General features: G+C 38.7%; 1 protein-coding gene across 1 annotated transcript in view; it reads left to right on the top strand.

The window, feature by feature from the left end:
* LOC141471274 (sodium channel protein type 5 subunit alpha-like) overlaps positions 1-16,022 on the top strand; it is a 217,763-nt gene that overhangs the window by 47,326 nt on the left and 154,415 nt on the right. The window contains exons 4-6 of the mRNA XM_074157715.1: positions 2,263-2,352; positions 5,899-6,027; positions 10,527-10,618. Of these exons, the coding sequence (XP_074013816.1) occupies positions 2,263-2,352; positions 5,899-6,027; positions 10,527-10,618 (311 nt within the window). The remainder of the gene's footprint in view (positions 1-2,262; positions 2,353-5,898; positions 6,028-10,526; positions 10,619-16,022) is intronic.

The following is a 16,022-nucleotide window of genomic DNA, read 5'->3' as shown; positions in this document are numbered from 1 at the left end:
GAAGTCTAGAATAGAAGTATGCCGTGTTTGACTCAATATCTTTGTGCTAGAAGATAAAATTTATAACTTTCAGAATCAGTTCGCTCAAAGCCTATTCTATAACTTCAAATTGGATATAACAGGTTTAATTTATTACAGAAAGGATCCTGATGAGTAGCTTAGTATATTTGGTTTGTGGTCCATAACAGAGTCCAACCCATACTTCTGGACATGTTAGCCATGTCAACTCATGGATCAGTGGGCTTTCAAAAATTGGAATTAATAGCAATTCCAAGATAGGTAACAGACAGTGGTGCTGAAATAGATTATCTCAGTTTCATCTCCTTTCTTCTTTCTGAGTAGATCATCATCACCGTCTTTTTCTAATGCAAATAATTGCATTAGATTTCAGGTAGGAATGCAAATTTTCATTCTGTAGGAATTTCTCTTTTCTCTTTCTTTTAACCCAGATCTCTGACTCTGGTGCATAACCAGCTGAAACGTTGCTTTCTTTTATGTTCTTTGTAGTTTTCAGTTTGGTCATGAAACTCAGTTTGAATTCATAGTGCATTTGATGTCCCAAGGCTGACCCTTTATATTTTCAGCCTGTGCTCTCCTGTATATTCTCTTTGGTGTTTCAGTAAGAGGGTGATGACACCCGCCTGTAAGTGAGCATCTGGGAAAGCTGTTAGAGTCGGCTTATACCACAAGGAAGCAAAGAATCAAACCAGTGATCCTAAAAAGGGTAGTTATAATGGAATCGCTTTGCTTGGAATTGAAGTATAGTATTTGTTTGGCATGGCCTGAAGATACCACTCTGTTTTACTATTGTTGTTTTCACGGCATTTCACTGCAGTTGAAAAAGTAAGCCAGTGTTTTCTAGGCTAGCTGCAGCTTACAACCTAATTGTGTTAACCAGATGGACACAACTTACAGAAACCTATCTCAGGCTGACTTGAGAAAACGTGGCTGGATATCAGCTCTCCTTCCCAGCTCTTCAGCAGGAGGTGGTGGCTCGGAAGTGGAAAATGTTCGTGAGACAAGCAGTCCCTTTGAGTTCAATTACTGCTTTCTGCGATGGCACTGGGGAATATGAGGGTTGGTTACTACCAATTTAACCTCCTCATTGCTTATGTGGCCCGTCGGGAAACGTTCCACTTTGTACTCAGCAGAGATTTTGGCTCTGCGAAAGGACAACTTTGATGCAAACATTTCAGCATATACCTTTGAAATAATATTCTTCGATTTCTTTTCTTAAACAAAAAATACCACCAACGGGATCAGTAAAGGGGTGAACAAAAAGCCTTCTTTTTTTTTTTCCTAAAGAAGACAAAAGACATTTACATTTGGAAGATACTGTTCTGCCTTGAGAAAGGTCCCAACCTATTGCCTGAGTTGTAGGCTGTTTGCCTTATCTTCTCTCCACTTAAACTCATTAGTTAAACTTTCTCCAGTAACATGGAACCTATTATTTATGCAGGAGTATCCCATCACGTTTTATAATTTTTTTTACAGAACGTGGTACGTGCTTTTAGGAGAGCAGTTCAGTGAACTATATTTTCAATTTCAGGAATTCGATTTAGGGTGCTCCTTTTCGTATTTATGGCCTCAGTTTAGCAGCTAAGTGCATGGGCTATACGCTTGGGAGGTTCATTTTAGCCTCCTATTAGGGAAACTGGTACCTCAGCTGAGGCAGTCAGCTTTGCAGACCAGGTATTTGCCAACCAGGTTAGCACACCAAGTCTTAAAATTAGTGTTCTGAAACTCATATTAACTTTTGGTGAATCTTTATACTGAAACTGAAGCCTCAAACCCATTAGAGAGATTAGAAAATCCAGATTTATAACTTACTGTACTGCCTGAGAAATGTTTCAGAGTGCAAAATAAAATGGGAATTTGCAGACAGAGGTTTTTCCGTAGATACTTAAATGAGACTAATCCCTCTTTTCATACAAAGTTGTGTACCTATGCACATTGTCATCTGATCAACACAGCTGTAAATTTAGGGTATTGTATTTTCAGAAGTGCAGAGTCAGTACATTTGTTTACTCTATAAAGTATGTGTAAAAGATGTAGGAAAAAAAAAAAACAAACAGGGAATATTCCCTCATTTTTTTTTCTGTTTATATAATTATTTGTTTCTTTATGCATTTGCAAAGAAATGTCTACAGTCCTTTTTAAGCATCTTGCAAATTATGAGTGAACTCACATCTTGTGTTAAATGACAAAAAAATTATGAAGCCTTGTAATATATGCAATGTTTTCCTTAATTCGCTTATTTACATTGTTCAGTATGTTTATTATGTGCACTATTTTAACTAATTGTGTGTTCATGGCACAATCAGAGACTCCGTCGTGGAATAAATATGTTGAGTAAGTATCCTTGCTGGTTTACAGCTGCCCTGTCCCTATTTCATCCTTCCTGTTCCATTTGTCACAGTCGTCTTTTCATCTTATTTGCTGGTGTCTAATTTTTCTCCGGTAATATTGACTATAAAATCTATCCTGAAAAAATATTTTGCCGGGTGTTTGTTGCTCATAAAAACTCCCTTAATAGGTCAACTAACAAGTTTTAGTCTACCAAGCTCGTACTTATTATGAAATGCACTTGTTATGCTACCTCTGGGGTTGGAACTCAATGATCTTTTAGGTCCCTTCTAACCTGAACCATTCTATGATTCTATCAGATCACGTATGAGAACTCCATTTGAAACTGGCCTGCCTTCCACAGTTCCCATGCAAGAGGTTTGCTGCTTGGACATATTAGAATAGGCTGATGGAGTTTAAGTTGAATTATTTCAGACAATACTTCCTGGACATACTTAGTTCTATCCTTACACTGAATCTTATTGGAAGCAGAAGTGTCTTTTGGACTGAGCACATCATAGCACATCCTGAGAAGTGTTCCCCTCTAATCGTTGGCAGGCCTACTTTATGAGCAAGCATAAAATTGTCTGGGAACACTTTTATGAGGATTCCTGTCTTTTTAGTTTGTCAAACCTTCAGAAAAAAAAAATAGGAAAGATACCACTTGAAGGGGTTTTTGGTAGGTTGTTTGGGTTTTTTTAAATTAATTTTAAAAGAGACTAACAGGCTTCAGAAAGCCCATTTCATTTCTTTAAGTTGCTTTAAAATATTCCAGTTAGAAACAGATACCAGATGCACAAGCTAATCAACCTACAGTGCATTAAACAATTATTTTGGCTCATTGAACCAATCAGAACACACTTTTTATTTTTGACTGACATATGATAAACACAGCCATCTGCTGCTCCGTAGCCTGGTGGTTGGTCTACTCAGGGCTGGAAGGAAAGACAGTAAGATGCCCTTATTTTAGGTTTCATAAAATCATGCAGAACACATCTTCTAGGCCATAAATTACTAATTATAGATAGCACTGAACCAAATATTTCATCCGATCACAATAACATCCTAATCCCAGGATGTTTCATGTATTTCTGTATAGTGTATTATACTCAAGTATGTCTGTGACTTTCTTTTTTCTCCTGATGTTGTCCTTTTCTTATTGAAAACTGTCATACAGTACCATAGCCATGATGTATTCAGCTGAAACATGGACATCTCATCCATATGAGTCAAAACTTGGTCAGTGGGTCTACAGCCAAGAATTTGAACATTCTAGAGAAAAATTTCAAAGTGCTTGTTGTGTCTTCTGTAGGCAGGAAAATGTGGATGAAGTTATCAGGGCATCAAACAGGGCATGCAAGAAATGTAGAGCAGAAATGCAAATGGACTCATGCAGCAAGGAGTAAATCCTTTCCCTTACATGTTTCCTCTTCTCCTGCTTCCCCTCATACCTCTCAGCTATTCCTCCTCAAATACATAGAATGAAATCAGAGGCAAGTACTTTTGAGGAGCAAAATAACCCAATGAACTTTAATTCAAATTGATTAATATTGGATTTGGAAAAGGTACATTTAATCCATTTTGTTCTGCTGTTCCAGAGACTCACAGGGGATACAAGAGTAACCTTCTGCAAATGTTTGTCCTAGATCTTCTTTTAAAACATTTGCCTTACCATTTTGAAAAAAGAAATCAATTCAACTTACCCCCATGAAATTTTTTTTTAAAAATCCTGACTTCTGTTGTTAAAGAAACTGTTCAGTTGCTGGAGGACTTTGCCCAATCCATTTAGAATTAGATGATGATTATACAATCAATTAAACCATCTGACATGCTGAATAAATACAAGTGGTTTATCATTTTAATGAGCTTATGTACTGTTAAGTATTTTTTTCAGTTCTTTGCATGTGTTTTCTGCATGTATTCCTGAATACATATGCTTAAAGAGATTGTCACGTGGGTGACCTATATTTGAAATATCAGAGCAAAACTAAGTAGGAGATGTGAAAAGTCGGATTAAAGACGATGCTTAGGTGTATGGTCAAAGAGGAGATGTGAGAAATGTTTAACGCCAACTGTTGCACAAAAACTGTCCTGCTAATCTCCATTTTAAGAAGGAACATACTGAGGTTTTACAATGTGTGTAACTAGCTCTACTCTGTGACATGATGGCCGGAGGGCGTGAGATTTGCCACTGCCCTTGTGTGTGTCCAGTTACAGACAGAGGAACACATCTAAAAGAAAACATTTTCTTGTTATGCATAGTGAAGTTCCTCCTCACATTACTGCCTTTATTTGCTTATACTTTTTTTTTACTAAACAGGAATCCCAGCTGTTATAATTTTTTTGTGTGATTGCACCTTTATAGCTACTGATGTTTAGGAACTGAACAGAAAACTCAAGCTAGCCTTTCCAGTGGCATTCCCCAACATCATGACTTAGAGATTTGTGGTTTATGGGATTTTAGGTGTTTGTTCGTTGTTGGGTGTTTTTTTTTTTAATAGGCTTTGGAATCATCTGCAGCTTCATTTGGAGAAAAGGGGTAGGGAATGCCAGTAGTGGATACTAAACATTTATTATTTTTATTATGATATGGCCTAGAATACCTAGTCCCATTGGGCTAGATGTCTCAGGTAGAAATATTTAAAGAGAGGTGTTGTGTGCTCTGAAGTACGCTTCTGAAGCTCTTTGATAGTAGGTAGAGCCCTGGGTGAATACAGATCTGAATAAGTCAGATGATACATTACTGTCCTCCACAGAGAATTAGCTAAATTTTATCACAAGTATCATCTTTATTACAAAAGGTAAGATGTATGTTCTAACCAAGATCATCACAGTCAAGAGGCTGTTGATAATAAACAACTTATCTTACTGAGGGAAAAAACCACCCTTGTGTCTCTTTTATTGTCAAGCAGGTCAAAATTACTATATATAGTATTCAGGTGGGAGTTGTTTTCCTCTTTTTCATTGAGGGAATTCTGTTGTTTAACTCTGAGGGCTGGTGTGATTTGCCATGGATAGTGAAACTCAAAGGAAGTTGCAGGAAAAATACCCTTTTTAGCGAATAAAACCAAGTGGTGACATTTTTTGACCTGCTCTCCTTCAAAATGCCCTGGGCTGGAAGAGATGAGAGGTATGAATGGAACAACCACCTGCAAATCAGAGAAACAACAAGGAATGGGCAAAATCCATTCCTCTTTCACTGACAATTGCAGGTAGAGCTTCAAAAGTCCCATGGCACAGCTTAGCAGTGTAGTATTATTCATGCTTCACCCAATGAGTGAGGATTCATCAAGGTACACCCTGCGGTGAAAATTATCTTCATCCTGTGGCTGTCATGAGTGCTTTCTCATTTCTTACACGTTCCTTGGTGCACATGTGAAGCTGCTCATAAACGGCACAGCACAGCACAGCAGCCGTGATTCGCATGAGCAGCCCCAATGAGATGGTCAGGAGTGTCCCATGCGAACAGGTTCGGGCTGAGTGTGCCTCTGTCATTCCTGCCGTCTGCTGCTTGCTAATGCTCTTCCTTATCTTGGCCACTTTATTCTTCAGGTACACTTTCACTGGCATTTACACTTTTGAGTCATTGATAAAAATCTTGGCGAGAGGATTTTGCATGACAGAATTCACCTTCCTTCGCGATCCATGGAACTGGCTGGATTTCAGTGTTATTGTTATGGCGTAAGTAGCACTCCTTTATATTTTCCAAGACAGTGGTATGCAATAGAACTTTTAAAAATGTTGTCTGACTATTCTCTTTTTTTTTTTTTTTTTTACGCAAGTTGTACTGAAAATGAGAAAATGCTGAAGTATATTAGGATGGAGTCTATTTTCCTGAGTGGTTTCAGAGGAAGAAGTCAGAGGAATTCTCAATTATGTTCTCTCAATTCACTAGACTATTTTGGAGAAATTATTTGCTCCACAGAGAGAACTGTTTGTAAAATATCTGTAATAATACTTGCCTATCTATGTTAATTTTGGGAAGCTTCAGACCTCTTAATAGAAAGTGTTAGAAGTGTGACTGAATACCCATGTATTTAAATCCCTATTTATAAACTATCTATCCATTACAACACCAAAACTATTTTTCATGTTCTTCACTTCACAAACCTTCTTAATCCTGAAAGCAATTATTAATTTCTTATTATAGGGAATTAATTTAAAGGACTCTGAAACTTGGTATATATCTTGGGAATAGAAATTTGGCCCCCAACATGATATTCCCCCTCAGCTGTATACTTCTACCTAGATTATTAGAGTTCACTCAGGACACGTGGGGTTCTGGTGCTTTGAAGGAGGTGATGGATTTGTGGCATCTAGACAGCTAAAAATACACAGGGGTAGGGGAGCAGTCAGCCAACGCTCGCAGCGGACACGGGGTCAGCCCAAGCTCTGGCCAAAGGCAGATGCCTGACACTGTTGGTATCTCCAGCTGAGCTAGAAATCCAGATTTTCTTCATAGTTAAAGAAGAGAGAAAGGCATGTGGAGAGAGCATGTCGTCTTGAAGGGGAAGCTAGAAGAGGTGCCCTGAAAGGCCCCATTTCCTAACAGTAGAAGGGTTTAATCTGATCTCTGTTTCCTGCTTGATGATAGCTATATTATGTTCTGGGTTTAGTTTAGTTTTCACTGTTCTCTTTAGACGTCATAATTTACAGCCTTAGGTGTGACAGCCTTAGCCTCAGCATTAACATTTGACCTGAACTCCTGGGCCCACAAAATTTGAATGAAACCAAAATTGGTCAAAAATGTACAACCAAACTTAGTTCAAACACCAGTGAGGGCCACTGAATTTGGTAGCAAAACTCTGGTAGGCTGCAAGAATCAGAACCAATATTCTTAGCAGCATTTAACAGAGGAACAGCATGAAGATGTTTAAAACTTATGTGGACTACATCAGGAAGACCCCCATTTATTTTAGCAGCCTTTGGACCTCAGCCAGCCATAGGCCAGATCCCGGGATCTGTTACTACATTCCTATGGATTTGGCTGAACTGACATCTGGCCATCGTGATAAGCTTTTTAAAAAAACTGCAATGCAGATGGGGAGGAGCTTCTGGAGGACAGCATACATTAGGTCAGCTAAACTTTTCCTCAAGCAGTGCTGAGTACCCATCTCCTGCAACATTTAGAGGCAGGACAGAGCAACACGAAGTGTCACCAGCCTGCTCTCCTGTCCATCAGACAGCTGGTAAAAGCAGGGTGTGATGGTTCATCTGTTTGTGAGTTGGGATGCGAGTTCATTTGCAGGTCTCTGAATTCAGGACACCATGGAGATTTTCTGTGCGTGGGTTCTCTCTATTCTGCAAGGAACGAGGGTTTTGACAGTGAGGCAGAAAAGGAAAGGACAAGATGAGCCGCAGCTTGCAGCCTTGGCAATGCATCTGCTCCACCTAATCTCCTCAGCTTGGGAGAAGGTTGGGGCATCACCCCCAGCTCTGCAGAACTCCTCTGGGAGCATCTCATTTGCTGTCACTGAAATTCAAGTCTGAACAGTCAGTGTGGGACAAGGTCTGGACATCCCTTAAATTCTGTCCACTTTATCTGTGGGTGTTTGGGGCTTAGGGAGCTGGAAAGATGTGAAGGTTTTCACAGACCTTGAGACGGATAGTTGTCCAGAGGTGATTCACTCCCTACAGGTAGCACTTTCTTTTCTAGCTACATGTCAATTTTCTTTCCAAATGATATTTCATCTCTTAGTTAAAAGATCCCTGAAACAGGCGGGGGCTGCAACTGCAAAAAGTCATTTCTCAACATTCTCAACATAGCAATGGCTGCGCTTTTCAGAATTAGCATCCGTTTCTATTGTTTCTTGCTTTAAGGCATGCTATATTAACATTTCTAGAATAGAAAAAAAAAAAAAGAATTGGAATTCTGGAATAGAAAGTAATAGGAAAATGTTTCCTTGAGCCCATAGGCAGCAGTGAGAGAGTTAAAACTGACTGCAATACGATCTTCATATGTACAATGAAACTTCCTTCCCAAGTATGCAAGCAGCTGATAGTACAGAGTGTTGGGTAATGGACTCTATTCTGATATGATTTATCCTTCATATAAATCCAATTTGCAAGTAATTTAAAGTAAGATTGATTACAGGTAACTCTGATGTTGTCTTTGCTTGTAGCTAGTGTGAGTTATTTCTGGAGTTATTTCTGTATCTGGACACAAAGATGGCATGAGGGTTTTAGATGGATGAAGGGGTTTGAGCTAACACAAAATCTTATTCTTTTGGTAGTGGGCGTTATAGTGGAATGGCCATCACTTGCTTCATAGTTATTGCAAGATAACTTCTTACTTCCTCTTTTGGGCAGAAACAGCACAGATTGGGTCACAGAGAGTAGTTTTAAATAGCATACTGGAGAGTAAGAAGTGCCACAGCTCTCCAGGGCTTTTCTCCCAACCTGTGCTAACAGACACAGACCCTCTGGGCGGCTGTGGATGGGTTCAGGTGAAATTATGAAACTCTTCCTGTTTACATCACTCTTTCCCAGAAAATCAAGTACTTTCCAGAGCAGGCAAGGGAGAGGCAGCTGTAACTCTGGCCTGAAAAGTTCCCTGTCAAAAGTTTAAAGTCAATAAGCAATTCCCTGGCTAACAGGAAAATTTGGGATGGTAATTCTAATTGCTTCTTGCTCCCCTGTACAGAGAAACTGCAATTTCATCCAAGAAATGGCCACAATAAATCTTAATTAACTATTGTGAACAAGCAGCAGTAGTATTTGTTTCCTATGCTTGTTCACATATTAATAATATGTTTTTACCAATCTCTGGTCAGCAAAACCATATTCCCATGCTATTGCTTCTCCCCAAATTATTTTTTCCACCACTGCATGCTGCAGTAGAGTTTGGGAGAGAAGCACTGAGTAAGCCTGGGTAGGAATTACCAAACAGGTAAATCTTTACCCAGACTCGCCTATGAAGAGGAAAAACAATACTGCTCTTTCAGGTTATAATCTGGATTAGTAGATATGGAGAGGATGCTTTGTCCTCCCCAGAGGCCTTTGCACAAAGCCCACTTAAGCAGGCTTTGTATAATAACCGGGAGAGTTTTTTCATTTAACATGTGCGAGCAAATGCCTCAAAGTAGAATATGTAAATGAAATTTAATAGAAATTTAATAGTGAATTTAAAGGGCTTGAGTTCTTTTGTTCAGAAGATGCAGTGGTGATGCTTTTACTATAGGCTTATTTGGAGCAAATAGTTTTGTACAACACTGATAAAATAAAACTCATTCCATAGCTGACCCTCCTGGGAGCATTTATCTCAGATATGGCATGGATCTCCATGATTACCAAAATAGGCAAGGCAATGAAGAGCTGGCGTTGGTATTTTAATAATAAATAGTTTTTAGTGGAATTGCAATTATATTCAATCAAAATCCATCTTCCTGCAGCCAAAGGGCATGGATTTGATGTACTAAACAAAATAAAATTTTAAGCATCTCTTGAAACCAACATCTGCTTTACCGCAGAATACAGCATCTTAGAATAAATAACCCAGTAGAAACATTTGCACTGATATTTTCAGATGTTGTCCTATATGTAGTTTGCAGAAGCTATTATGTGAAAATTACTTGGGTATTTGAAGCTTTTATTTTTTTTTTTAAGAGCAACAAAATAACTCTTAATGTTTCCTATAATGTAAAGAACTTTTTGTTAAGCTACGTGATGGTAAAATCTTTAAAGCATTTATTGCTGAACAGCACGATAACAAAGTTCACCCAGTAGTTTTAAAGAATTGATGCCTATTAGATAAGTTTAATAGTTCAAGAAACATTTGAAATAATGTGTACCATGAAAAACTAGGGACAAATGGCATCAAAGAACAGCCTGAAAAGTGGATGCACCTCTCATTCGGCTGCATTTGCTCCTGCTATGTATGAATGCATTCTTCATTCAGACAAGTCTCATACTCTATTGTATAATTCCAAATAACTGTGACTTAATTCTACAGGTATGTAGGAGAATTTGTGAATGTAGGCAGTGTTTCACCTCTTCGGACTTTCAGGGTATTGAGAGCTTTAAAAACTATTTCAGTAATCCCAGGTAAGAAGCCCTGATCCTTATGTTTTGGCTCTCAGCTACAAGTGATTCTTTCTCTGTCTCTCTTTGTCCCTTTGACTGTTGTTTTTTTTTTTGCTGGTGTTTTGTCATTGTCTGTGTGTGACTTTCCCTTGTTACAGATACATAACTGAATTTGTGGACCTGGGCAATGTCTCAGCCTTACGAACGTTCAGAGTACTGCGGGCGCTGAAAACAATCTCAGTCATTTCAGGTGAAAATCAGGTTAAACACTCCGGCTGCAGTTAAAGCCTACATGCCATTTCCAGTAGTAAACACAGTAATTACAAATTACTTACCCATAGATACTGATCAGGAAATGGAGGAATGTAGGGAATGTGACCTGTCAATAGAATACATTTTTCGTATGTTTTTCCAGTACTGTTTTTGTGGGCAGAAGGAATTAGAGTGCCTCCAAAATTACAGACCTCGCTAGGACGAGTGCTGCTGTATTAACAGTGATATGCAGTGGCTCGTGAATCACATACCTAAAGTATTCATTCATGAACCATATGAAAATGGCAAGGAAACTCTTTTAAAGTCTTCAGATATTGATTTTTAAAAATGAAAGGTTAATGACCTCAAAATGCATTATTTGTGTTTAAGAGCGCATCAACAGAGGAATCTAAAACTGTGCTATAAGCTGAGTTTTCAAGACTGCAGGCATAGATAGCCTAATTTGTCATGGTGTTTATCCATTTGCATGTGGTAGAAACACTGTTTAAATTTTGGACGCTGAAGAAATCAGAAAAAGTTTCATCATTGATTTCGGAAGGTTCAGCATTTCATCAACTTACAATTTCTCACATATTCAAGGATATGATTCCCCCACCCCCACCCCATGAAAAAGAAATCAGTGTTTTACTACATATCTGGTACTGAAAGAAGCTCTTTTTTCATAGCCTTTTATCTAATCTGTTACTATTTCTTACAATAACATTTGCTATTAAGTAATTTAGGCAGAGATGAGTCCACTGAGGACTAACCGTAGGACAATACTTTTTTGCCAAGCATTATCTATGGACAGGTCTCATTCAGCCTCAGTGTTTAACATCTCCAACCTGCATGACAAGGTAGAGAAGATAGCAAAACCCATGCATGGTAGATCCTATCGGTGATAATCCTGAACAGATGTTGGCAATTACACGTCAAAAATATCGAAAACATCAAGCGAACTGCTCAGATTCTCACGCACAGCTCTTTAAGGTTAGAAAGGCTTTTCCACCCATTATATTACGCACATCTACACTATAATATAAATCTAAACATATTCTGTGGTGTAAACTTACAGGGACATGTATTACAACTAATCACCAGCACTCACATGGAGTATAAACTAGAAATGGATATCTAGAATTAAGGTGTTAAGAAAACATATATATGGGTCTAGGGCTTACTCCATCATTTGAACATTAAAGTAATGAAAATCAGTGAAATTACTGAAAGAGCAAGGTATTTTTCATTGAAAGTGTATGCCAGAATACAGCTTTTAAAGAATACTTTAAGATTCATTAGATCTGGTATTCCTTGAAATCAGTTCCTATCTTAATTTTTGTCTTCAATTTTGAAAAGAATAATCTATTAGCAGAGAGGGTTTTTTTAAGTTTTCTCCAATTGTATTTTCATTGAGAAATTTTTATTTTTTTTTCCTTGGGAAACAGAAAGTTGAGCCCAGTTTTACAGATCATGTGGAACAGTCATGGCTAATCAGAAATAAAACTGGAGTTTCCTAGCTTCCTTTGCTAGCAATTGGGAGACTAACTTGGAGGGACAGCTGTCTCCAGGGGACACCTTTCATTTTCCATCTTGTCTCAAGCTTGAGATTGTTCAGAGCAGAGCCTGTCAATTTTGCTGAGTTATATATATAGTAATTTTCTGCTTTCCTATATCAGAGTTGCAGTTGAAGCTTGTTTTACATCAAATGATAAATTTTGGTTGGTTTTTTAGTGGGAAACAAAAGGAGTACTGAGATTCCGAAAAAACTTTCTTTAAAAATACACCAAAGCCCTTCAGTGATATTAAACACCACATTGTTCCATTTGTTGGTTAATAGAAAAAAAGACAGATGAGTAGTATTATTTATTAGTGTAATACATAATAACTCACACTATTTTTTTCTTTCTATTTGATTAGTTTTTTGATAACTGCATTTTTACGTACTAGTTACTAAATTATTTGCTGACATAACTGCACAGAGATATGCTAATGGAATATCTGGCTTTAGATTTTATTGTCAAGATTACCTGTGCCCCGAGTATGTTTAAATTACAGATGAACGGAGCTACAAATTGCCATAGAACACCTACTTGTCTGTAAAACATAGCTAAGGTTTCTTTTTAATGTTAGCAGATAACTTCAGAGGAGTTGGTTCATTTTTCATTTAGACACATATATTTTAAAAGAAATATTGGGCATGATGCTGTGGTTTATTTGGAGATCAGTTTGAGTTTTTAATGATAACATAGGCTTATACTGAGATGAAATATTTTTCCACAATAGGCTTAAAAATGAAAAGATGATGAACACTAATATCTTTCATGAGATTTTTGGGTTCAACTGGTAGAGAGAGGAGAAGGAGGTTATTATTTTTGCTTCCTTTTTTACATCTTAGGTGAAGAAAGCTGAGACGTATTCTCCTTTGCAAATGTCTAAGCTTTTCCTCAATAAAATTGATCACACTTTTCCATCAGGTAGTTATATTTGCAAAAACATAGTTGAACTCAGCACGCTCAGTGAAATTGCTTACTGAAAGTAACGGGCCAAGTCCTCCGTGGTGTAAGGCTTCTGTCCAGCAAAGCACTTAGAGGCTGGTTTTCAAAGGCATTCTGCTTCACTTGAAATCAATGAGTTTCACTATTGACTCCAGAGGGAGTCAGTAAAGCTAACAATTACTGCTTTTAAAAATCTCACCTACCTTTGATGCCTCCTTCTGAGTGCGCAGGCTGGCACAGGGACATTTAGGGGACACAGACTCACAGGACTCAAGTTCTCCCACACTCTCAGAGTCCATTCCCCTGGCCTAAGGCTGCACTTAGGATAGCTCACACTTGGCCTGATATTTATTACCTGACTTGTTCTGACAGTCCTTCAAAAGTGGAGATTTCATGATACTCCTGAGAAGTCTGTTCCAGCACCTTATTGCTTTCACCATTAAAAGATTTGCCCTGGAAGGACAGGTTCAGGTCCAGATTCAACAAACCAAGTATTAGCATCTACCAGCAAGCCATGTGCTTCCCGCTCACTGGAGATCTGGGGCTCAGTTTGCTTACCACCATTCAAGGATCTCCTGCTCCCCAGGGCCATGGATCACCTGCAGGTCTTGTCTCTGAACCCAGACCCTCATCCAGCCTCACTCTCTCTTGGTGCATTATCAGCTCATCATTTTTTACCCTACCGACACTGTGTAGGACATCAGGTCAGTGCCTTGCCCTATGTGGCAGCCCTTAACATGCTGGAGGACCTCCACGGATCCCCTCAATTTTCCCTTTTCTGTTCTAAACACACCCATTTCTTTCTGTTTTCCAGTTCCCCACGATATCGAGAGAAAACAAGCTTTGTACAGTGGCTGAGTATCCATTTACCCAGACTTATTAAAAGAAAAAAGTTTTTTTTTAATTTCTTCATATATCCCTTATGTTCAGGTGCTTAGAAATAGGTAACATTTTCTCTATGGGAGCATAAAACCTTTAACTGTCTGTGATTTTATTTATTAATTAGCATCTTGCACATTGCCATAGCAACTGGGTTCCTTCCTTTTCAACCTAGATAGGAACCACAGTGAGCAGAACGACCCAGTGAAGTCACTCATTTGTCTCCCATTACCGGCGTACCCAGGTCCCAGGGTGCTCAATAGGAACCCTTCCCCTGACAACAGAGGGTCTTGAATCATAGTTTATCTGCATGGAAATCACCAATGTTTTTGATAACAATTAATTGAGGTAATTATGAGCTCTGAAGTACACGCTCCTATGCCTCCCCATCAAAAGCCTGCAAAATGCAGGCCATCATCAGCATCATCACCAGGATTTTGTAAAGTGCCTGTATCCAGAGAAGCTCCACTGCTCTTTCTGGAACAGGCGTGTGCATCACGGATATCTCACATAAAATGACAGGATACCAGCGAAAGGTGACCTCATAGAAAATTGGGCCAAGGCACTTTGGGGCCTGATCCAGCTCCCGTTTAAGTTAGTGTGAGTCTAAAGACTATAAATAGTGCTGTGAATGTTATCCAGTACTTTACTGATAGCCAGAACAGATCTTGGAGCACAAGAATTAAGACTGTGTGGAGAAGACTGACCCTCGTTTACTGCTTCAGTCTCAGTGAAGTCCTCCTGCAGAGAGATAAATGTCATCCTTCTGGTGGGTAAATCACTTAAGTCAAAAAGTACCTATCCCAGAGGTGAACAGTACATGACATATTTGTCCTTTCCTTGGAGACTGACCTGACTGTTACATTTCCATGCAAAGATGGTCTGCAGGAATGCTGACAACCATTCAAGTTCACCCACGTGCTATTGAACTCTTTGCTGCCCCACGTCTCAGGGGCTAATGACAAAATACGTTCATCAAGAGTGTGCTTTTCTCTCCCTACATGCACATGACTCATGTACATGACTCATGTTCAAGATGCATGTGTATCCTCAGGAGAAGGAGCAGGCTAGGTGAGGACAATCATGGTGCAAGTCACACTCTTTTTTTGTTTTCGCTTTCTCTCCCTGCTCGTTTCCAGACTGTGCATGAAAGCGTCTGATGCTCTGTAGGTGATTGCCAACATCTGGTATGGATGTCATACTGAATTATGCTAATACTTTCTCACATCTCGTAGAGGGAATGGATGGTGTTGTGGGAACTTGCCATTTCTCATTGTTTGGTGTTGCTTGCATTTTCTATGGTTTCTGATTTGCATTTGAAAACTGATTATTTGATTAACCTCTGAATGTGGTAATGTCTACCTGCATTAACAGGAATGTTTGGGCCAAATCCTTCTTGCTTTCTGCAGATATCAGGCTGCCTATACAACCCTCAATCCACTGATTTTCGCGATGTTTTTCATGTCATGTAAGCAGGATTTGGCCTAGAATTGTGGAAAGAATTCAGTGATTCAGGAAAAGTCTGTATCGATTACTCCATAGGGAGTAATCTATACACCCATTGTCATTAGCAGGTGTAGATGTTACTCAGCTTTGGATCAGATCCTCATTTTTTTCTGCATGCTGCCTGGTTTCATGTTTGACTTGCAAGAATTAAGTAAATGCCTCTAAAGCCCCATAAATAATATCTTCTATTAAGCTATATTGCAGTGCTCTCATTGGCACTATTTCAAAGGAGGATTATTTATCTAGAAGATTTAACAGTTCTCTAAATTTGAATAGATCTAGCATTGCTTTTACAAAACATGGGATTGATTCAGAGAAATGCAGAGAACCTGCAAAAAGGTTCTGGGTGTCCTTATTTCCCCTCTGCCCTTCCGTTTACGAGGCATAGAAAGTTTAAATGAATGGTGATTTAAACACTTTGTTTAGCAGTGAGTTGTGCCAAACAACTTGCTGGACGCTACTTAATTTTCTGGTCAAATTTTGTTTTTAAAGGGTGAGAAAAAACAGTTAGACTAAGTATAC

The sequence above is a fragment of the Numenius arquata genome, chromosome 12, assembly GCF_964106895.1.
Source record: "Numenius arquata chromosome 12, bNumArq3.hap1.1, whole genome shotgun sequence".
Taxonomy (NCBI): Eukaryota; Metazoa; Chordata; class Aves; order Charadriiformes; family Scolopacidae; genus Numenius; species Numenius arquata.
This window is presented reverse-complemented; position numbering and strand designations above follow the sequence as displayed.